The 24,754-nt window shown below is 37.2% G+C and overlaps 2 protein-coding genes across 5 annotated transcripts; one reads left to right on the top strand and one right to left on the bottom strand.

Moving 5' to 3' along the window:
* Positions 1 to 533: 533 nt before the first annotated feature.
* LOC147499109 (double-stranded RNA-binding protein 2-like) lies at positions 534 to 5,295 on the bottom strand. Of its 2 annotated transcripts, none has more exons than XM_086560918.1 (4): positions 4,837 to 5,295; positions 3,975 to 4,255; positions 2,256 to 2,475; positions 534 to 2,013 (listed from the first exon to the last, which is right to left on the bottom strand). In XM_086560918.1, the coding sequence occupies exons 2-4, from the start codon at positions 4,218 to 4,220 to the stop codon at positions 725 to 727; spliced, it is 1,755 nt and encodes a 584-aa protein (XP_086417044.1). In that variant the 5' UTR covers positions 4,221 to 4,255; positions 4,837 to 5,295; the 3' UTR covers positions 534 to 724. The 2 variants fall into 2 exon arrangements, with proteins under 2 accessions (XP_086417044.1, XP_086417045.1); XM_086560919.1 differs by having other exon boundaries at positions 3,975 to 4,418; positions 4,837 to 5,281.
* A 4,383-nt stretch (positions 5,296 to 9,678) lies between these two features.
* On the top strand, positions 9,679 to 16,217 carry LOC147499108 (serine/threonine-protein phosphatase 4 regulatory subunit-like protein). 3 transcript variants are annotated; one of them, XM_086560915.1, is made up of 8 exons: positions 9,679 to 9,799; positions 9,902 to 10,027; positions 10,109 to 10,189; positions 10,956 to 11,004; positions 11,160 to 11,256; positions 13,741 to 13,793; positions 14,028 to 14,090; positions 15,625 to 16,217. In XM_086560915.1, coding segments are annotated over exons 1-8 (795 nt in total). In that variant the 5' UTR covers positions 9,679 to 9,797; the 3' UTR covers positions 15,949 to 16,217. The 3 variants fall into 3 exon arrangements, with proteins under 3 accessions (XP_086417041.1, XP_086417043.1, XP_086417042.1); XM_086560917.1 differs by having other exon boundaries at positions 14,018 to 14,090; XM_086560916.1 differs by having other exon boundaries at positions 9,690 to 9,799; positions 9,910 to 10,027.
* Positions 16,218 to 24,754: the final 8,537 nt, after the last annotated feature.

The following is a 24,754-nucleotide window of genomic DNA, read 5'->3' as shown; positions in this document are numbered from 1 at the left end:
TTTATGGGCTAGCCCAACAGTTTATAAACCCAGCCGCAATTGTTGATTTTTGGATAGATCTCAATCATCCCATAGTATTGATTGCACTTAACAAAATTGCACAAACCATCCAAACACTTGAATTTGCAAAGTTATATTTTGATAAGAATGATTACCTACCATTGGAAGGAGCCTTTTGGGCCCCACACTTTCCTATTTTGTTAGATAGATATCCACATGCGAGAGACTGCTGGTTTATCCGTTAATACAGTTTATCACTCTCTACTCTCTAGCGTTGCCTAGGGAATTTTTAAGAGCTAGTTATGGGTCCGTAGTCAATTTTGGGCCCAAGTAGAAGGCGAAATCTCTGCCTGAGTGAATCAACGCGAAAATCTGCACAAAGAGACTCTTGTGTGGGTTGGAGAGTGGTAACAATGTAACATGGAGGAGATTGTGCAACACATATAACGAAACACACAGAGGTCTAAATGTCAACTGGGACAAGATCAACGCAAGGGGAACAAGTTATATTCAGAGAAACCAAGACATAAAAATTAATAAATAAAAAGGACATTTTACTGTTATGTATTAAATTATTCTGTATCCATCATATAATCATTTTCCAAAAATCACATTTTGGGATTACCCTTAATTCTCAAACAAACAGCTAAGTCTACAATAAAATATGGGTTTGGTGTATAGAGAATAATTCGCCTGACTCATAAATCTGGAATGGCATTGGTGCTCATATTCGCAAATTGCTAAGTTCTGAATTTGCTGTAGCCACATCTTTTGGTTCTTTAGTTCTCTCAGCAATAGAATGGAGAACCTTCTGACTGGACTCCGGCAATTTCGCTGGTGGTGCTGAGCATACTGGTACCACTGACCTTATTTGAACCGCAGGAGCCATGAAATGATGAGAAGGTGTTGCACCAATCTTCATCAACCTGGGCCTTGCTGAACATGCAGGAGCCGCAGTTCTAAACGTAGCTGAAGCAGGCACCCAAGGATTCAAACTTTCGGGCCTGGGGCTCACAGAAGACACTGGCCCCACACTTCTGATCCTCACGGGAGCTGCATTCGAAGATTGGGAGCAATATTTGGCCACTCCTAACGAGCTGGGTCCTGAAGGGTGTTGAGGGAGCTTGGACCTAGAAGAATCAAATCCACCAGAGCTACCTAAGAAAATCTCGGTACGACCTGGGGAAGTAGCTTCGGACCTGCTTGCAGTGTCCATGGGGCTCTGTGAGGGCCATTTGGATAGTTCACTTTGTGTTCCTTCCAGCTTAGAGTGCCCAATATTCAACTTGCCACTCTTTTGATCCTCATGAGGTTCATTTTGCAGAAGTGGTTCCGGCCTACTCTTGTTAGAAGCAGAAAGATTCTGAACTTCAAACTGAGGCAACACAGAAGAGTTCGACTGGACCTCAACCTTGTGGCAATTAGAATTTGTATCACCACGGAGCCAGTCATCTTCGCCCTTAGGTCTTTCCTCATGTATCTCCTGTATAGTTACATGAGATCTACTCCGGACTTGAATAGGCATAGTGCAGTTTGAGAAAAGGTTTGATGGTCCAGGCGCAGCCATTGGAATTCCCCCACTTATGGGTTTTTGATCTCTTGCTATAATATACTGCCCGTGATCTGGCTGGAATATGGAATGGACAAAGGGAAGAATCTGTGGTACAGGTGGAGATTGTGCCACCGGGAGCGTTATTATGCGATTTTGCTGCTGAGATACTTGCTCTGGCTGCCACAGCTGGTACATAGTCATTTCAGGGGTACAATGCAGATAGGGCCAACTTGGATACGGAACCGGATATAAGTGCATACCACTTCTAGCAGGTTTCATATCCCGATGAACTGGAGCAGATCTCTGTCGAACAGAATGCCTATCATTTTGTATTGTCGACCTTTTCATATCAGGAGGACAGAGTTTAGCAAGAGCCCGAGCAACAACAACCTGCTCCTGCTCATCTTTTCGTTCAACCTCCAACTTAGGCAAGGAAGATGAGGAAGACTGCAAATGTGGAACTGGATGAGCACCAGGAGAGAGGAATCAAGGGTCAGCACTAGTGAATGTTAATATCCAAAATAACAGGCCAAGCAAAAAATGGCACGAAGCACCACAAACTCCACTTGAACTAAAAAGAGTGTATAGGTGAAGGAAACGCCAAGAAAAGTTTGTACTTTGTAGCATACCATAATCAATATGAAGACTCACCTCAAACATAATCAATTGCGCCGAATAAAAAGGGCAAAAAAGATATACATACGTTCTTTAAGTGTGGACCAAGCAGCCATGGCAGCATTCTTTTGAGCTTGCTTCTTGGTCTTTGCTGGTTCTCCTGTGAAGCTCCATCTTGCAATCTCAACTGTGCAATGAAAGACAGGAACATGGCCTGGTCCAGAACGAACAGTGGTATAAACAGGAAGTTTTAAACCGGCTCTATGGGCTGTTTCTTGAAGTAAATTCTTGTAAACCCCAGTTTCATCCTGTTGAATCATAAATCAACAGAACAATGTAAATATATCATCACGAAATTAGACTTTATATAGTCTTCTAACCCTTGTCAGATTCCTCAAGTCATATTTAATTGGATTCTGATAGATATCAACTTCCGAAGAAAATAATCATTAGCTAGATGTCTCAATCAAGTATCTAGCCAGCCGTTTTAGATGGTTTTGTTAGCCAAATCAGATCCTTTCAGCAAATAAAGATTCCAATCTATATAACGTGAACTTTCCTATAGAAGCATGCTTCAATTCAACAGTTCCAACACTTGTACTTGATACCAAAACTTGGAATTCATGTGAGACTTCAGTACATAACTTGTTATTAGGTACAGTTTAAAAAGGACAAAACCATGTCTAAGACTTCCAGCTTGTCATGGAGAACCTCTTAACGTAGTATTTAACGAGTCAAGGAAGGGTTTATATGAAGATAGTATCCTTAAATGGAAAAATCATTCTCATGAAAAAACCAACTCAATTTGACATTTCTAGCTTTATCATAAAAGGATTGGAAAGCAAGATATGTTTCTATTCTAATAAAAACTCGAACTTCATATACGAAAGTAAACCAATCATAGAAAAAGAAGAAGAAGAGAAGTGGTGATGAAGAAATAAAACATAAACAAAAGCATTTTTTTTTTATAAGTAACAATTTTAAAAGTGAATAAAGAAGTCTTCCACCAATCAGACAAGCATCCTAAGGATGAGAAATCATGTAGTGGTGATCATCAAACTCTCAAATGACACTTCATTCAAACAGCCTGAGTTGTAAGAGAGACCAAGAATGTATATCGAACTGAAAGGCATGCCTAACAAGAGCCAAATGCATTCCTAGTAACACCCAATGGTAGGAACATGCCGATATCGCCCCTCCTAGTGATGCTACTGTACTAAAACTTTGAAGCGAAGATCACTCAGGAGCTACCACTCTAATACCATGTTGAATACAGTCTACCACTTTAAATATTTGAGCAAAAAGACAGAACACAATAGTTTGTAATAAAGACTTCGAGCCAAAAATTAGACTATCACTTATTATATATTAACAAGCTTGCTTGAAGGTTTAGTCATTGTAAGATAAGACTTAAGAGTGACCTACAATCTTGCCCATCCAATTCAAATTGTAACTCTTTCGGTCAGTTAGGTACTGCTTGTTCTCAAAAGTTTCTCAAGTAAAATTTTCATGTTGGATTTCATTCTCCTTGACCAATATCTTTTATCTCAATCAGTTAACACTAGCAGGCTCAAATGTGTACTACATATGTATATGACGTTGTTGTCTGGTCAACATCTCAATGATGAGTGTGATCAAACCTTATGTGTCTGTGAGACTGTGAGCATATAAAGAGAGACGATTCATCCAGAGAACAGAGATGTCCTTTTAACAAGTACTGCAACTACAAAATCCATGCATATACTACATCTCTGCTACCAAATAGTTCGTAAGATAATAGAAAGACCAGAAAGTGTAAGTTACATACCAAAACTCTTGCTGCAAGTGATCTAGAGGGGCCTCTTTTCGAAAGCTCTGTTAGTGCTACCTCAGCTGCAGAATGCTCTGCTAATCTCAGAGTGGTGCAGAAGGCGGGGCTTTCAAATGTTTCTCCATTAAAATTAACTGTTGCTTTGAATCGAGGGGCGTGATCTGGTCCTTCCCGAATACAAGCATAAGATGGCAAGTTAAAACAGCTTCTTTGAGCTAATTCTTGCAACTGGTTCTTGTACATGCCTAGTTGTGGTACCAAACATGTGCAAGCGAAATCTACAAAGGTAAGAAGAAAAACACCACTGATTAAAAAAACAATACGGGAATCCGGTCAAATAAGGATCTATAATCGAAAAATATTTCTTTTTTCAATTTGTTAATAGTTATGCCAAAATCTGCCAAACAATCCGTCCGCCTCTAGCGTTTCTCCTCCAGGACCCTATACAAATTTGTTTTGGGAAAAGATCAAACACTTAATACTTATATATCATAAAAACAGTACGAGGTGGATTACAGTAGGAGACTGATTTTATCAACTGAAACGCTAGGCACCTAGGCTGCTAGGCTTACAAGGAGGGAACAGAAACACCCTGCCAATGTTTTCCTCAAACTCCAATACTTTTAAAAATCCAACTTACAGTAAACGAACCTTCCACATTATAAGTGGAACAAGGAGTGATCAAACCTTCAATCCCACAATTCTAACACTGAATTTGAATTGGGGCCTAATCATCAAACTCTTAATACAACACTACTTAAATTCCCCAACAAATTCAACAGCACAGTATTAATTTCCTTCTAAAGATCACAAACATAATAACAAGTACACATTTCATAAAAATGTAAAGAGAACTAACCTCTGCACTCTTGTCTGAATTTGATCAAGTTTCCAACTCATGGGTCATTAAAAAACTCCACCTGAAAACTCAACAAAAATATATTTTCTTTCTTTCTCTCCTTTGTTTCTCTTTACTATAAAGTCTACTACTACTACTGACTATTTTTTTTATATATATTATGAGTCATTAATTAATATGAAATTAAGTTTGAGAAGTTTAGTTAATCTGCACCTACCGCACTAAATATCCATGTGATTTCACATTAATACCCATCTTTTAATTATATGGTTGGACATAAAGAAGATTATTATGAGTCATCCTTCATTTAAGGTGATTTATTAGTATTGATGGGTACGATACAAATATAGAAGTATGTTTTCTTTTATTGCATTGAAATACTTTTTTTTTTCTTTTTTTAGGAAAAATGTGGAGATTGAAATGAGGCCTACCAATTGTTTGTATTGAATTTCGATGGTTAGGATCATTCAATGTTGAGTGATTTACTTATTTTAAGAAACTTACAAGTAAAGTCATACAAAAAGTATGATAGGCATGGTTTTGGAGTATAGTCTATGGTAAAATTATCAAATATTTTATCCAAAGTACGGCCAATATAAATTTATTGTATCTAATATAACTACTATAAAGATTCTACTTCCACCTATAATGTTTTTAAACTCTGTGGACTAGGGGTGGGCAATGGGCCGGGTCGGGCTAGCCCGGCCCTAAACACTTAAAGCCCTTCAGATATTAGGGCCGGGTCGGGCCGGGTCACAAGTCTAAATCTCAAGTTCGACCCGACCTAGCCTCTTTAAAGGGCTTTAGAATTCGGGCTTTAGGTAGAGCCTATATATTTTTTTTTTTTACTACATGGGTTTTAAAACTCATTTATATTACAAAAATGTCTGATAATCTACAAACTCAAAGTCCAACCAATCTAGTAATAATCTCGTATAAGTCCAAAATTTAAACGACATCCACAATCTAATTAATCAAGACATTGAGAGTTTGAATTTGTTTCTTCCTTGTACTCAAAACCTCACTAAAATTACATTTAACATTGAAATACATAGACAAATAATTATATTATCATTTTAAAAGGAAGAAGTAATAGATATAAAGAAAACATAATAGTTTTGGTTAAGGGTCGTGGAAGTTGTTAAACTATTTGTAATATCATAAATTATTTCTATAATAGATTCAAACAAATATAATATTACTTTTATTCTAATTTAAAAGTGATTCAAGCTTTGTATATGGAAATGAAAATATTGGCTTTTGAACAAGTGATGGAGAAAGGTTTGAGATTATAAATGTCATTTTTCGACGAAAAGGGTGTTTTTGGTTTCTATGTTACCAATGTCTGCGCTCGTATTTTGCTTTAATGGTGTGGAAGGAAACCTTTAGTTTTAGACTTGGCTTGGATGTGAATAAAAATATAATTTATAAGAAATAAGTGAGAAAAGAAATTGAGAATAATAAGTTATGGACTTTGACTTGATGATCAAAGGAATAAAGTCTTATTTTTATTAGGCTAGTGCTCATTGTTCTTCATGACTACTTAAGTTGACAAGTTTTAGTTATATAAAACAAGTTATTGGAAGTACCACTTGGGTGTAAGTGATAAATTGAAAAGACAATGTTATTTTAATTGAAAATATTTTAACAAAGAGTTGGACAATTATGGTATGTGTATTTATAGTGAAAGTATGAAAAAAGGGCGGTTAGGGCTTGGTTAGGGCTTGGTTAGGGTCGGCCTATGTTTTAGAATCTTAGCCCTAGCCACCGCCTAGAAAGCATTATTAGAGGCCGCCCCTACCCTAAACTCTGTGAGGGCTTTAGTTGTGAGGGCTTTATAGGGCTTAGGGTCGGGTCGGTCAGGGCCGGGTTAGGGTCGTTAGGGCCAAATTCCCACCCCTACTGTGGACCTTTCTTTAATTCAGTTTTATCGTTTGTATTTATTTTAATTTACAGCACCAGAGGTGTAATCAATCAGTAAATTGAATTTATGATGAGGACATATATGTAAAACCACTCCTTGTTCCTTTAAATATCTCTATACATATACACAAATTGCCCCTATATAAATTTTTGTTTTCCAATTTTGCCCTCACTTTTATTGAGATATAACATCGCTTAAAGCAAAACTAACCTGGTAAATTTATTCTTGAAAAAAGGCAAAACTGTCATTCGACTCCAACTTACTATTTTTTTTAATAAAAAACTATATGGGATCCCAAATTTTTTGTTTTCATTCGGCCATATGTCGAAGTCCTTGGAAGAAAAAGAAAAATACAGCCTTTCCTATTTGTATCTCTCATTTTATTATTTCACCCTATACAAAAAAAAATCGATAAATTATTTTAAAAATCGACAAGTAAGTATTCAACCTCATATCATTTTTAGGGGAGTAAGTATCTGCTATTCTAGCAATTTTCCGTAAGTGTTTTGTTTTGCTTTGATATGATTCTTATTGTTTAATTAACAATTTTCGAATTAATGATAATTGTGTTTTGCTATGATCTTTGAATATCGTCCAATTGATGGTAGACATATAATTTATTTCTTGTACAATGGAGAGCTTTATCATATAATGAAATTCACTAAAGGCAGTTACAAAGCAATTTTCACTAATGAGGTGCAATATGATCAATTTCTACTACGTGGAAATGCCGAGAGATTTGTCAGAGATGTTATAGGGCTAGCCAAAACGAGAGACTGGAAATGTGGTGGGACCACAATAATTGCCCACGTAAAATAAAATTTTGTAAGAATCTAGGACAATTTGAATATTTTTCTTTAAGTTAACCAATATTTAATTTATATCGTATTATTTTGGATTTCTAATAAAATGGATGTGTATACCTATTGCAGAAACTTTACCATAGTAGCAAATCACACCACTCTTTGGCGAGAAGGTGGCTTCATTAGATTTGTTCCGTTAAAGAGGCGAAAACATTTATGAATGAAAATAACATTACTAAAGTTGCAGAAAAACAAACGAACATTGATAACATTGATCATGATGGACAACAAATACAAAATTATCATAGAGGGAAATAAATATCATAAGCCTTACATACTCTGATGATGTGTTAGGGTTTTTGAAGTTGAAAAGAGATATAATCAGTAATTGCAAAAACTATGTGAATCACAAAGTTTATGAGTGGGAATAATTGGGCATTTTGTTTCCAGGCCAAGTTTTAATTGTTTGGCATATAATCAAAGGTCATAGAGAATTATAATTTGTTATTGATTTTTCAGACACACATTGCGAGTTTGCTATTGTTGTTGTGTTTTGTCATAGTTGTTTCTATAAAACATATACGAGTGATTTTTATTTATTTTTTCAAAAGAAATCCGTGGTAAGATTCTTTAAAAAAAAACATAGAAAAAAAATGATTATTTGGATTTTGGTTCATATGTCATTCAACATAAAATAAAACAAGTTTAAATAGGTATTTTAGTAAGTGTTTTCTCTTAGTCCTATATTTAAGCATTGGTAAATAGACGGTTACCTCTCAAAGTTGTATAACATTGGTAATCAATACATGTTGACAGGTTGAGGTATGGTAAACAATGATAATGTTTCAACATAACAAAAAATAAAGTTGTTCCTTGAAAGCCAACCTAGACACCTAGTAGTTTTTGGGAGAATACTTGACATATATGTTTGAAAGATTTAGACATACGTGATATATATGCATATGTTGTACTCAAACATTCAAACATGTTATCATCAGTAGCATTGCTAAATATCGACTACAGTTGTCTAGAATCAATTATTCTTTTAAACATCTCTCTATTTCCCAATTCCAAATAATCAAAATCAAAATATGAACCTCGGTCAAAATCAAAACCTGCATTATCTCTCTCCTATTCATTTAGGCACATCCATTTTAACATGCTTCACTCAACATGAATCACATCATTCACAACTAAAATCATATAACAAGACTACAATACACAATCGAAATTGATTGGTATATTTGTATTTGCTATTGGAAAAGTGGTCACTCATAATAAAGACTTTTTTAAGATCAACTTTGGTAATGCTGAGTCCACTAGTATTGTAAGGGACATCCTATTCCCTATACACACGACCCACATGCGACGATTCCATCAGCCTCGGTTCGACTACAGACAATTCATCATACATATGCTCGTGCACTCGTCAAAATCAATTAAACTCTAATCATTAGACACTCGATTTCATCTCGTGACGTCACCATCTGCCACCATCATAATTACTATCATTGGCATCAATCTTTTATTCACTGCAATACTCAAATCATTACCATCATTACTTCCTTAATCACACTCTTTCTATATCTATTCAATCATCACAATACCAAGAGCCACTTGCTTCCAATACCTATAAAAGCCAATCTCAAAACTACAGTTACTTGATTCCAATATCACCTTAGACATTGGATACCTAGGCATCTTATTTTTCAAGAAAACCAGCCATTTCAATTCAATCAAACACTCCCTCTTTTACTAAAATCTTACCTAAATCATCATCATTTAGCGTAATGTCTTATTAATCCTACACTGTACAATCGGAATTGATAAAGACTTTATTAAGATGTTCAAATTCTATAATATAATGTTGAGTCCACTAGTATTAATGTGGAATCGAGTAGTCTTCTTCATTCACCATTCAAGCTAACAAGAATTGGTGGCGCCTTATACATCACATTGCCCCATTTCATTTTCCAACACGTGAAGTGCACGCACTAAAAAAACAAAATCTAATCATATTTGCACACGTGGCCATGAAAAAGAAATATTCCACGATCAAACGCCACGTGTCAATTCCAATACAATCTACGGTCCATAAAGTCAATATGTTACATACAGTTTCACACAATCAATCTCACTTCACTTCTATTAGGCTTCTCTCGAGTCGAAAAGGAGGAGGAGCGATTCAGTAAACAAACAAACGCCGTTGATTTAACTCAAATCTCGAGACAGCCATGTAAGTTAATTTTTTCTCTCTCTCTCACTATACTTATATTAATTAACAACTTATAGGGTCCGTAATTTGTTGTTGCAATAATAATAATAAATTTTGTGCTAGGTGTGAAGAAGGGGTGGTGATGGAGAACATGTCAGTTGAAAATTCCGAAACTGCCTCAACACTTTCTTCAAATGACACGGTTCCTCCCACTGAAGGTGTTGACATTCAGCCTCCTTTAAATCATGGGTAAACTTGTCTTTTAACTCATTCTTTTTGCTATAAGACTTGATGGAATTCAATAAGCTACATTTGAACTTATAATTCTAGAAACGACGAGAACAAGTGTGAAATCACTGAAGAAGAACTACAGAGCATACTGGAAATAATTGCAGCTACTGGGAAATTCTGGTATTTTCTAGTTTTATATTTGTTTTGTATTTTTTATTCACTGGTTGTGTATTTGTTTATTTGATTTGCGTAATCCATAGTTTATGGTTCTATTCGTGTTGTCGTGGTGCAGGTGTTCTTAGAACCTGTAGTTTTTCATTCGAATTCTTGTGAGAATAGGAGGAAAAAACTACGAAAGAGAGGACCTGGAGTAGACTGGGATCATCAAGATATAGATAGAAAGTATAGGAGAACCCACGTCTTAGCTTAGAAACATTAGAGTTGTTAGGATAAAGTCTAGGGGGGAAATGTATATTGATAAACTGTAGGACTAGACAGTGACATAATTGAAAAGGAACCTGTTTATTGCCCATTCAACTCTGCACATCGGTCAGCTGCCATACAAACAACTGAAGTAGTCTCAAGTGTCTGGGCACATGTTTACAACGATTTCTGCTATGGGATGACACGATTTGTAATACACTGGTCCGAATTGAATGATATGGGGTATATTTAAAGTATGTGTTGTTTATGGATTAGGTTTTAAAGTAAGTAGAAATGGTTACTCAATTCCCTGCTGCTTGCACATATGGATAAATGAAGTTAAAAGGAATAGAAAAGATCATTGCTGTTGTTTTTGCGGATAAACTCCAATTGCTATATCTCCCTTTTTTCAAAATCGTGTTTTAATGTTGCTTGAGAGGGGGATGTTATAGTGAAGAAAGTTTACCGTTTTGATGTTAGACGCTAACCTCAGGAACTTGCTTGATGGTTTCTTTGTGTTCAGGAATGATTGGGACACACTAAAGAGCTTGCTATCCTTTCGACTGAAGCAGGTATGGTGAGGTATGCTTACAAGTTAATCTTAAGCTACTAAGTGAGGGACACAATGAATAATGATATACCATATGTTGTACATGGTGGTTGCTGATACCCTTGTGTTTTTTTCTATTTTTAATCGTTGATTTGTTTCCAAATTTTCTGCATTAAGGTTCTGACCGAGTACCCTGAAGCTCAGACGACTCAAGATCAACAACCTTCTTCATTAGGAGAAACATATGAGGAGTTAGTGAGAAGGTTGGAAGAAGGTATTTCTTAGATTTTCTTTGGCAGCTTCTTTCTCTTCTAGCTAACATATTTCTGCTGAGTAAATATGTAATGTTCCATTATTTCTAGCTTATGTTTAGAACCTGTATGTGAAGTTCTTATGCACGCCTTTTCTTTTTTATCCGTTTGTGATGATATTGCTACAACTGGCTCAACTTTACCGGATATTTTCAGCTTGTATTAACCAGTGTAGTAAAGGTGTTAAAGCGCACCTAAGGCGCAACACCCTCTTGTGTCTTAGGCGCAAGGCGGGAGGCGTGGCGCGCGCCTGATTGAAGTGAGACGCGTAGTAATAAAAAAATAGATATATCAAATAAAAAATAAAATAAATATTAAATATGACATGAATTATCATTGATTTGTTTAGCCAAACTTTAAAATTAATTTTATGTGATTGTAAACATAAAGCCATTGTAGTCATTTAAAAGAAAAATCTTAAACAATAAGTAAAGAGCAAAATAAAACTCGTATCTCTCAATACAATCTAACTCAACTTCAATAAACTAAAATAATGAACCGATCGAATTGAGCCAAATGAGTTCTTCATAAAATAGAACACGTGATTCAAATTTTAGAATCCCGTAAAACTTCATTTAAAATTTAATCCATCTTTGTGTCTTCTCTCAATCCATACAACTTAACAAAAACTAGTCAAAATTAAGTTTAAAGTGTACTCCACAATGAAACTTACTAAATTTGTACAATTTCTTATATCATACAATAATTGGATCGAGTGTAAATGTGTCACGTATAGCAAAAATTGTAAAAAAAACGAAAAAACTGTAAAAGTTGATAAGGCGTGCGCCTTGTGCGCCTCGTGCTTCGACAAAAGACGCAAAAATGCACAAAAAATGTACGCCTTATGTTACCTCTCGCGCCATGGTCAAGGCGAGACACTAAAGTGCGCCTTGCGCCTAGGTGCGCGCCTATTTGCGCCTTGACTACACTGGTATTAACCAAAGTTATGTCAGCTTATTTTTACCAGTCAACTTAGTTGTGTGTTTGATTGCTATTTTGGGATGTTAATTGTATGCTTAGTTGAAAGTGCTTCAAAGGTGTTTTCAGGTAAACATCTCAGATGTTTCACATGGATAGTCCCATTATAAAGTACTGAGGCCCGACTATAGTTAAAAGTCTATCTTTTGCTGGTGGGGTGTGCACCTTCACCTAGCTGAAGGTGTGCCTCTGTGTAGCCTCACTTTAGGACACAATTTACTGACAATGGAGTAATGTGAGATGATTAAGTTTCCATAATGTTAAGCAACAATGTCGTGGAATGTTACAAATAGACCCAACAAGAAACATCATTTTGTTTGTCACGTGTAAATGTGTAATTACTTGACATGGCTCAACTTGTAAGACCAAGTGTGGTTGGAGTATAAGCTCAAGTACGCTCAAGTACTTTTAATTGATTAAGATCAAGGCAAATTAAAGTGGCAGTAAAACAGGGAAGATCCTTATTTGAAAAATTTAGAGAAAAGGTGACTATGACAGGGATCATAGTCATTTTGCAACACAATGTTGACTGAATGGTTTGTTTTGCCAAAAATAGTTTGAGTGGGTACTATACTACTATACGTATCTAATATTGCTCTTACCTCACTTTCAACCGTTGCACATCTTTCCAGCGCATTCAGTATGTACTCGAGACACGGTTAAAATTTTAATTTTCCGTATCTTATTGAACTCGGGCAGGCATCTAAGCCTGCCCCTTCTGCCTCGAGTGATAGTTGCAATCTTTCTCACAATCTGATATGTGTTCGAGGGTTCTACCTAAGCTCTTTGCTAGGAAGGTTTTGCTTTCCTGGGATGGTCTAAAACTCCAGATTACCCCTGTGTTATCCTTTTCTTTTTTGCTTGTTATGTAACTACTGTATTTAAAAAAGGGGGGTTACTAAAAGCAAACAAAGGAAAAAAGAAAAGAAAGAATAAGGAGCTTATGTTGGCACTATGGTAGGATCCCTAGTGCAACATCTCACCTTTACAAAATTTTGATTCTAAAGTAGGTCATCTGGAGGTCCTCCACTTTTTGTAAGAGTGGAAGGCTTCCGACATAGTTGACACACATATAAGGTCTCAAGGTGACTCCATGATTAGCTAACCAGTCAGCAAAAAAGTTGACCTACTACATGTAGATGTGATCAGTACATGATTGAGTGATGTTAGTGCATTAAGCCACCTGGTTCTGAGTTCCTATGGTACTTTATTGCCTCCAAAGGTATGTACTACAGCAGTTGACTTTGGCTCAATCACTCAATCCATAAATTCAGACATCCTTATACCATAGCTCTTTTTACACCCTCCACAATAGCATGAGTTTCCGCAACGAAAGTTGTAGTAGGTTGCAGTCCTTTACTAATGGCCCCAATTATCCGAGAATTTTAATCTCTATCTGCTATTTAAAATATTACTTGATCCCTGTTGTATGAGAAGGAAAGCTCACAGTGTATCTTTCTGATTTGCAGCCCTTCTGAGCTTCACAGAAGGTCCGCCGTTTACTTTGCAGAGGCTTTGTGAGGTAATCACCATATCCACTTTAATTTATTCACAAAACATTATAATTTTGTCGGTCTTTGTAATTTGCAATTTAACATTCCATAACCTAGAACTGAATTTTCATATGACATTTAAATTTTGAAATGGCATTAGTTTCTTTAATGTTCTGTAGCTTCTTTTGTGGGTTTCACATATTCTGTTTGCTATGTTGTTTCTACGATCTGTGGTGTCTAATTGTTTCTTCAGCGTTTGACAGATCCTATTAAGTGCACGGAGCATATATCCCAATCTCTCAAAACTTGCATTGGCATTAGAAAAGGTAATTTTTTCAGTCTTTATCATTATTAGATGTTTAACATCATTGGTGTTGTATGAACACCTGATACTAATGTCTGTCGCATGTATGTGTAATTGATTATATCTCATTGTAGTGGATTATAACTACTTGAATAGTTGAATCCTTGAATATTGTGTCAGGCATGTGGTAGATTGCTACTGATTTGTCGTTTGAGAAGACCTCCCTCATATTTCAATTTGGAACATACCTTTAAAGTTGAACAGAATTTTAAGACCCCTCCATCTTTTATCGTTGGCTCTTGGTCCCTTGACCGAGTGAGGCAGTTACTGGTCATTTCGCAAAGTGAACACGTCACTTGCATTACACTGAACATGGTAAAATACTCGAAATGACAAAAATTGGCTTAGAAACAGAAACCATACTGAAAATCCCTTTGTTGGTTGATATTTGACCCATTGTCGGAGTGGAGCATCCTAACTCTTATCACCAAAATAATTTTCTACTTTTAGTTTTTCATCACCCACCCCCTTGTTTAGTCTTGAGTTTTAATACACTATTTGCACAAGCTTCTTCACTCACCACGCAAAGCGCCAATCATATGCAAAGCAATTGCATTGGCATTGCTTCCAACCTCTGCTTGAACACGAGCACTTGGTGGTTAATTTTATGGGAAGCAGAACATAGACAACTTCCAATATTTCTACATCCCATAACTTTCTGCTTTCCCTACTTATACCCTTTGATGGTCGGTTTATACAGCCTACATTAAAATAAAATCAGTTAGGATCAAAACCACCAAGAATAATAACAAAGAAAAGGTAGAAAAAAGGAAAACAAGAAATAAAAGCTGTAAGATTTTTCAATCAAAAGCTGAAAATATAGCAATTAGAAGAACATTGAAGTGATGGTTTAATCCTGCATCTGTAGAAATTGACCACAAAAATAGTTGCTTGTGCTTGGACTGTATCCACTGTTATTTAAAAGTATTCGAAGGAGGTGGTTAGGAATGGGTTCTGCTTGGCATGAAAGTGGGAGGTTGAATACTTTTAACATTTTATTTTGAAATGTAATTTTGATCTGATGTAGGCTTTGTTTGTGATATCTCGTAACTGCAATTTCTATATACCACTTAGTCACTTACCATATCAAGGCCACTGTTGTGGAATGTTGATAGATAATGACTTCGTTGCTGATCTCGATTGTTTCAGATCTTTAAGCCGTTTATTAGTGCAAATGATAAGATGCAGATGTTTCTTTGCTGTCTTTATTCTGGAGCAATGTTTTGGAGGGATATTTTATTTGTGTGAGAGAATAGGTTTTATGTGATCAACTTGGACTGTTGTTTTGTTTAGCTCAAATATCCATGATCAACATGGACATTATTTTTGGGAAACTTTTGCAGTGATAATCAACAGTAATTGTTGTTGGTTTATCATAGTTGAATACCTCTTATGGTAATTACTTGCGTGGAAATTTCTTGCATTGTATTTATATTACACCTTTCTTGGTTTCTGTTAGATCTGATTCTTTAGTTTATTGTCATTATGTTGTGTAGAATCTGTTGGTGACATCCACCCTGACTGTCTCATCGGATCCTTATCCATCATCTGCGATACAAAAACCAGATGAACCTGATAAAGGAAGTGTAGAGCCCCTACCTCATTCTTCTCCGCTCCAAAATGGGGGTGAGTCTGTTGTAGGGATTGAGGATGAAGAAATGGCAGATGCAGAGGAAGTTGACATAGATAACAAGAGCGAAGAAACGGGGACTGCGGAAGAAATAATTAATGGAACATCAGAAGCAAGCTCTGACGATGACAAATCTGGGCCATCTGGTGAGAAATCTCCGTCAAGAGAAAACATCAACTCAACAAGCTAGTGGGCTGCATTTTTCCTTCCAAGGCCTCCCGATAGCACTGTGTTTTTCTTATGGGTTTGGTGTGGCTTGTATGGAGTAGGCTTGTATGGAGTACACCTATTAAAAAACAAATCTGATATAAATGTAAAATTTTTGTTTCTTATGATATTGGAATTCTGTAGAAATGTTGTGTCAGAAAGTCTTTAGTTTTTCCCTATGTTTTTTTTTTCTGGTTTCCGGTGTATTGGACTCCTGCATTTTGAATCCGAACCTATTGCAATTTTGATTCCTATGCATATGTTATCTATTTGTCTGACACTCTGACTCACTCATTGAGAATGAGTCCTGGCATGGCAATTGACTGTCGTTGTGCCATCTTCACCAGTTTGACTATGGTTCCAATGTCCACTGTAGTGTTGTTACAGCTCACTGTAGTGTTGTTACAGCTCACTGATCTCTTGTAGCACAAATATTATTCTCACTTAACAACACTTATTCCCCGATTCGCCACTGGGCTTGCTGTGTCTGCTTTGGCACTGAACTTGTGCTAATTGAAGTGTGAGGTCCCCAGCAATGAACATCATCATTTACTTGATGCGGAAGTAATACTCTTCTGATCCACAAGTCTATATAAGTCCAACCTGAGCTTCAATGTCCTCAGCCTAAGTTTCAATACCCAATCTGACTTGGGTTTGGGCATATAAATCTTGAACTGGGAGCAAGGTTCATGTAAAAATCTAATACTGCTGGTGTTTATAGACCAAAGAAGTTAATTTTGTATCAGCAATGTAAAGTTCATCGGGACGGTCGGGATTAGAGCCCAACTTATGGACCTGGTCCAAGTCCAAATTAGGCCGAGTGTGCACAACACATATTCTGTGGAAGATCTATGGACTCCAACAACTACTATGATTACTATCAGAGCAATTATCCACACAATTTATGATGGCTAGAATTGAAGATTTATAATTTATTCGTGATGGGTGGAGCGGTTGCAATGACAATGGAGCCTAAGGTGGATTCGTGTATTGCGCAGGGAGAGTTTGTGGTCAGTGGAGTCGATTAAACAGTGCACTGAATACGTTCGAAGTAAGGTTGCACATGCCATCGAGATGGGTGTCCAATAACAGGTTTGGGCATGTAACTAGATGGTGCAGTTGGCGAGTTGGTGATGGACATCGTTGCTCCATGGTAAAGATTGTTGGTTTGTGTGGACTTTAGTTTATCCCCAGTCCACTAGGCAAAGATTATAATTATAAAAGGGGACAATTCTGGTGCTACCGAAAATCCACATCTGGTTTCTATAGTTAACCTTCAACTTTTACTTCGTTGCTTCAAAAAAATATTCTATAAAGTGCGTCAAAGTATAAAAAAAACTCATAGCTCATGGAAACGTAATAATCTTACAAATTCATACTCATTTGAATGTAACTTGGTAAGTTTTGAAAAATTCATACATTTTTTTCTAATTATGGGGATTTGAAAATAGCAAGTTTATTGTTAGAATCTCAAGATTTTTAATAGTCTCACATGGAACAAGAATAGAGTTCATCATGGGTTGATAAAATAGGAAACTCACTAATTTATATGAGGTTTTTTTGGATAAAACCCCACACCCATGGTCAAATTGTGGCCCAAGCCCAATGTGTAATTAAGTGAAGGACAATATTGATATGACCTGGACACACCCGCTGGGCCCTAACAACTGGTATCAGAGCTGATGAGTTTGACATGGAGCAGGCTCGTCCATTAGGCGAAGGCCGCAAATTTCTATAATATCCTTACTCTACTACCTATTTCATTATATTTATGTTAGTTTTATCAAATAAATGGGATAAAAAATAATTCAACTCTACTTAGTTATTCTCATCTTTTCTCTTCGCAGTGCTGGCTCGTCCATTAGGCGAAGGCCTCAAATTTCTATAATATCCTTACTCTACATACTTATTTCCTTACATATTTCATTATACTTATGTTAGTTTTATCAAATAAATGGGATAAAAAAGTAATTCAACTCTATTTAGTTATTCTTATTCTTTCTCTTCGCAGTGATGGCTCGTCCATTAGGCGAAGGCCTCAAATTTCTATAATATCCTTACTCTACATATTTATTTTCTTACATATTTCATTATAATTATGTTAGTTTTATCAAATAAATGGGATAAAAAAGTAATTAAACTCTATTTAGTTATTATTATCCTTTTTCTTCGCAGTGATGGCTCGTCCATTAGGCGAAGGCATCAAATTTCTATAATATCCTTACTCTACATACTTATTTTCTTACATATTTCATTATACTTATGTTAGTTTTATCAAATAAATGGGATAAAAAAAATAATTCAACTTTACTTAGTTATTCTTATCCTTTCTCTTCACACATAGATTTTCGGAGAGATTAATTTCAATTGGTAAGAATTAGAATTCCATACATCTAAGGGCCCTAACAGGTATCGGAGCTGATGGGTTTGGCATGGAGTAGGCTCGTCCATTAGGCGAAGGCCTCAAATTAATATTTCTATAATATCCTTACTCTACATACTTATTTTCTTATCTATTTCATTATACTTATGTTAGTTTTATCAAATAAATGGGATAAAAAAATAATTCAACTCGACTTAGTTATTTTCATCTTTTCTCTTCGCAGTGCTGGTTCGTCCATTAGGCGAAGGCTTCAAATTTCTATAATATCCTTACTCTACATACTTATTTCCTTACATATTTCATTATACGTACTTATGTTAGTTTTATCAAATAAATAGGATAAAAAAGTAATTCAACTCTACTTAGTTATTCTTATCCTTTCTCTTCGCAGTGATGGCTCGTCTATTAGGCAAAGGCCTCAAATTTCTATAATATCCTTACTCTACATACGTATTTCCTTTTATATTTCATTATACTTATGTTAGTTTTATCAAATAAATGGGATAAAAAAGTAATTCAACTCTACTTAGTTATTCTTATTCTTTCTCTTCACGCATAGATTTTCAGAAAGATTAATTTCAATTGGTAAGGGTTAGGATTCCATACATCTAAGGGCCACATTAATACATTATACTTGGGGGACCATAATATATAGATGCAATGATGCACATACATCTATCACATATCTGTAGTTCACAGTATATCCAATGGTACTAAGTGCCTAATCACATCCATTTTTTATGAGGTGGCCCACATTAAAACTTTGTTTCAAACAAGAAGTCTTCATCAAATAAATGTAAATCAAGGTAACTATATTTTCTTTCCATATTCTAAGCCCTCCACTATTTTTCTTCTCTAACAAACATTTGACAGGTCACTGATTTGTGCTAAATTAGTGGTGTTTTTGTTAAATATTTTTAGTATATTGAGGAAAGTGAAAACACAAAAGGCCTCCCATCTAGTCACTGCCTAAGACCTCGAGTTTCATTGAGCCGACCCTAGTGCGGAGGCCCAGGCCTGGCGGGTGTGTCCAGATCCTAACATAACACCCAGATGTGCAACACCCTATTATTGGTCAGTTTTATTTTTGTATCAGTGTTTGTTAAAGCAATATGACCTTTGCAGTGTTCTATCACTATTTTGAATTGGACAACCACTTAAACTTTCTTAGTAATGCGCTCAACTTTAATTTTAGGCGTTGGTGTACGTGTATGTTGAACAGTTGAAGCAGCATGAACCTGCAAATTAGAGGTTATATGATCGGTTTAATTACAGAGGGCTTTATCATCAAATTAAAATATTTTTCCCAGCAAAGTGATAAGCTCTCTGACTTATATGCATGTCACATGGCAGCATGTAGTTGGACATTATTCCTTAGACAAAGGTTTGTAAGAAGAGTATTTTGGCTAGAAGGGCGTCATTAAGTCATTTACAATGAGAATGCACTACTTTTAGTCTCTCGGAAATACAGACGATATAGAGAATTTTTTGATGAAAACGCTGAGACATATCAATGGAAGGTGGGCTACTTCTCTCCATAAAATTTCTGTATCAAAGTATAGGGAGGTGCAGTGCAGTACTATATAAGTGTGTTACCATTAAATAAGAAAAGGTAGCTACAAATAAAAATGACTTCGAAGCCCCAAAAAAGGACACTCCTTTGTCCAACAAACCTACATTACTTATTGCATCTTCCCTTAGAATAATGTTGAACAATATCTAAGCTACCTTGGAATCTCCTATGCACACTACTTCTTCACTTATGAATTTCATTGCATCACTCACCTGGACCAGGCGTTCTCCCGTTGCCCACTTGCCAAAAGAAAAACTAAAGATTGATAACCAAAAATTATTTCATGTAATTCATATTGTTGACTAACTTCTAAACTAAAAATGTCGAGTCAGATTTTACGTTTATTGTTGTGCTAGTTTGATTGTGAAATGTACCATGAAAACTTGAGCTAGATCGAACAAAGTAATTTTGAGCTAAAACAGATGATGTGTTGTAGGTCATCCTACTTCCCAGCACTAAAAGATTAACATCAAGGAAGAACTAAGAGAAAACTTTGTTGCTAATTAGTTCAAAACAGTGAAACTTTTACCTGTATTTGCATTTAAAAAAAAAGAAAATATGGAGGTAGAAACACTTATCAACACATAGATGAAATCTATATGTAAAGGTTAAGTTTGGTCTAACCTTACAGATATACGTATAGATTTGGGGGAAATTGGGAGAAGATTGTAGATATGACTAAGTTCGTTCTGGACGAACTGCCTATGTATCAGGTTCTCCATGAGGAACCTGAATTAAGTTAGACGTAGTTCATGATTTGGTGTGATTAGATTTGGTGTAGTAGATAGAGAGGTCTCTTATGGAGAGCCTAGGGGGAATGAAGTAGATTTGGTGATCTCTCAGATGGAGTCGATCCAGCCCCAGCGGATGGAGTCGATTTGGGGTGAGCGGATGGAATGGATCCAGCCTCCATGGATGGAGTTCCTCCAGCCTCTTTGGAAGGAGAATGGAGTTTGGTTTTATAGTTTTCTTGGTGATCCTTCGTCTTCTCTTCCGCCAGGTCAGGTCGTATTGATGTGAGACTTTATGGAGTATTGATGGTGAAACATTGATGAGCGTGGCTGAAGTTCTGGACTTGATGGAGACAGCTGGCTCGTCCGTTACTGATTGTTACGATGGCGCATCATGATGGCAATTCGTTATTGCAGTTCGTGAATGAGTATTCGGACGACCTGCTCGGCAATCTCATGGAGAGACTATTAGTTCGCTATGAGTTCATAATGAGGTCGTCGGGAGAAGTGTTTTCTGATAAGTTGTGCTGGAAACGTGTATAATATACATTGGTTGTGTATATTAGTCCCTCACACAGCCCTTTCTCATTAGGTTGTCCTGTTCAGAGGGACGACCTGATGAGAGAGTAGTTCCACACGGGGGGAGCTAGAATCAAGTCAGACGTAGTTCATGTTTCGGCACTTCAGTAGATTGAGTGGTCGTTCGACTGTTGAGTCACTCTTGGACGAGGTCGTCTACTCGACTTGAGTCACTTTGGAGTGAGCTTGTAGGGCGAGTACATGTTGAGTTGCTCCTAGATTTAGATCGTCCTGCATATGAGTGACCGATCTGTAGGTTGGGTGGCGCTTCAATAGACTGAATGGCCGTTCCAACGTTGAGTTTCTCCTAGACGAGGTCGTCCACCTAGTTTGAGTCACTTTGGAGTGAGCCAATGTTCTAAAAAACGCTAGGCGGTAGTCGGACGGTAGGGGAGCGCCTAGGCCTTCTAGGCGGCGCCTAGACGGGCTAGGTACTAGGAGGTATAGAACAGGTTATTGGATAGAACAAGTTATATATATATTTTGATAAAGCCCATTAGCCATTTAAAACAGTTTTTACTAAGTTTAGATCTTATTAAAAGCTCAAGTCCACATTGCTAATTAAAAGCCCAATTTAATCCTATCTAAGTATCTATGGAAAAAAGAAACAAAATAGCCCAAGCCCACATTATCCTTTATTAAAAGCCCACATCCCTTATTAAAAGAAACAAATCCTAGATCTTAGATCTGGGTTGCAGCCACCGGCCATAGAAGAAGATGGTCACAGCTGACCACATCAATCCACCACCACTCAAGGAATTCAGGTCAGTCTACTCCATTTCTTGCTTTCTTCCTTCTTTATTAATTTTCCTTCTTTCTTTCTTAATCTTCCTTCTTTCTTAATCTTTTTTTTTTTTGAAACTGAAAACCGTCTAGCCCCGCCTAGGCCGATTAATCCGCCGCTTAGGCCCGATTAAACGGTCCATCGTTTTATCAACCGATTAGAGTGAAATACAGTACGGCTAGGCACCACCTAGACGACCGCCTAGGCCATTTTTTAGAACACTGGAGTGAGCTCATGAGGTGAGTATGTGTGGAGTTGATCCTGGATGAGGTCATCCACTCGGCTTGAGTCACTTTGGAGTGAGCTTGTGAGGCGAGTTCATGTGGAGTTGATCCTGGGCGAGGTTGTACACCCGACTTGAGTCACTTTGGAGTGAGCTCGTGAGGCGAGTACATGTTTAGTTGCTCCTGGATGAGGTCATCCATTGGTATGGATATGATACCATGATAGCTCAATCCTGAACTGGTCCTAGAAGTATAGGTCCTCAGTTGGCGAGACTATTTACCCGACTGGAATCACTTTGGAGTGAGCCTGTGAGGCGAGTACTTGTTTAGCTGCTCCTGGACGAGGTCGTCCATTAGTATGATACCATGATAGCTCAATCCTGAATTGGTCCTAGAAGTATAGGTCCCCAGTTGGCGAGACTATTTACCCGGCTGGAGTCACTTTGGAGTGAGCTCGTGAGGCGAGTGCATGATGAGTAGGTCTTGGACGAGGTTGTCCACTCGACGTGAGTCACTTTGGGGTGAGCTCGTGAGGCGAGTACATGATGAGTTGCTCTTGGACGAGGTCGTCCATTGGTATGATACCATGATAGCTTGATCATGAATTGGTCCTAAAAGTATAACTCCTTTATTGACGAGACTCTTGTGAATGACCTGTGAGTTGGGTGGCATTTCAGTAGACTGAGTGGCCATTCCATAGTTGATGTGATGATTGTCGAATTTGATTAGATCTTTTGTATGTCGTCAACATGACGTTTTAGTTGACCTGCAAAAATGCGAACTAGCACGTAGTTGTTAATACAGGCTAATAGTGGTAGATACCTTTGGATTAGTGAGGTGCTCGTGTTAGAACGACTGTTCTTTGGCGAAGCCCCTAGTGTATGATTCGTGCTGAGCGTCCTTGATTTTGAGTTGATCTCGTTCACATTCTTTGAAGCTAGCCCCTAGTTCTTGTTGTAGACGGTCTGACAAGGAGCGAGCTCGGTAGTGAAAAGGGAAGCACGATACGTCTTCAACATCTTCTGTAGCGTCGCGCTTGACGATGCTCTAGTCAATTCGTTTGGATAGCTCGTTAATCCTTTGATTCACCTCGTTGATATCGTCTACAGCGGTGATACCATTCGAACTTTGGGTTGCGACCTGGTTTTTCAGCGCCAGGTTCTCCTACCGGAGGAAAGTAATGCTCTCGTTCATTGTCCCAAACTGGCTGACTAGGTTCTTGACTTGCTCCTGTAGGATTTCCACGCTTCGTGGGCCTGATGGAAACTGATTTAAAGAATGTGGTTTTTCTCAAGAGATCGGACCACAGACGGCGCCAATGTAAAGGTTAAGTTTGGTATAACCTTACAGATGTATAGATTTGGGGAAAATTGGGGGAAGATTGTGGATATGATATGACTGAGTTCGTTCCGGACGAACTGCCTACATATCAGGTTCTCCCTAAGGAATCTGAATAAAGTCAGACGTAGTTCATGATTTGGTGTGATTAGATTTGGTGTGGTAGATAGAGAGGTTTCTTCTGGAGAGCCTAGGGGGAAGATGGAGTAGATCTGGTGATCTCTCAGAGGGAGTCGATCCAGCCCCAGTGGATGGAGTCGATTTGGGGTGAACAGATGGAATGGATCTAGCCTCCATGGATGGAGTTCCTCCAGCCTCTTTGGAAGGAGAATGGATCTGCTTTTATAGTCTTCTTGGTGATCCTTTGTCTTCTCTTCCGTCAGGTCAGGTCGTATTGATGTGAGACTTTATGGAGCATTGATGAGCATGGCTGAAGTTCTGGACTTGATGGAGACAACTGGTTTGTCCGTTACTGATTGTTACAATGGCACATCGTGATGGTAGTTCGTTATGGCAGTTCGTGAATGAGTATTCGGGCGACCTGCTCGGCGATCTCATGGAGAGACTCTCAGTTCGCTATGAGTTTGTAATGAGGTCGTCGGGAGAAGTGTTATCTGATAAGTTGTGATGGATACGTGTATAATATACATTGGCTGTGTATATTAGTCCCTCACACTATTAAAAAAAAATACATAGATGAAAAAGTCAGGTTACAAGCAAACGCCCACACCATCTAATGAGAATATTTTATAATACAACTATCAAATTTCTTACTGCGAAAATATATTATGGTTAGCTGGAAGTACTAATCTAGTAACTTTTCTTTAGGATTTTTTTTTGATAAGTAAATTTTATTAATGTAGGGCAAGACTAGAAATGTCACTACAATTGGACTATATATAGTGAGAGAGATCCTCAACTATATCAAAGACAAGATTACAACACCTGATAAATGTCATAAAAATATACAACCTAGAAAACATGAGAGGGGAGAATTATTTAGAATCCATAAATGACAGTGTCCTAGTGAAGGACCAAAGCTTGGAAGTGATAGTGTCTTCTTGTTGGTGAAGTGCATAACCAATACCAAACAAAAGCTTTGGCTCCTATATAGGCACGTGCTGGAGGGATGATCTTCTCGTGAAAAACTCTGTCCTTCCTAGTTTTCCACAACACC

The sequence above is a fragment of the Coptis chinensis genome, chromosome 5 (assembly GCF_015680905.1).
Source record: "Coptis chinensis isolate HL-2020 chromosome 5, ASM1568090v1, whole genome shotgun sequence".
NCBI lineage: Eukaryota > Viridiplantae > Streptophyta > Magnoliopsida > Ranunculales > Ranunculaceae > Coptis > Coptis chinensis.
The sequence above is the reverse complement of the archived record's forward strand: the minus strand, read 5'-3'. Positions and strand labels throughout refer to the sequence as shown.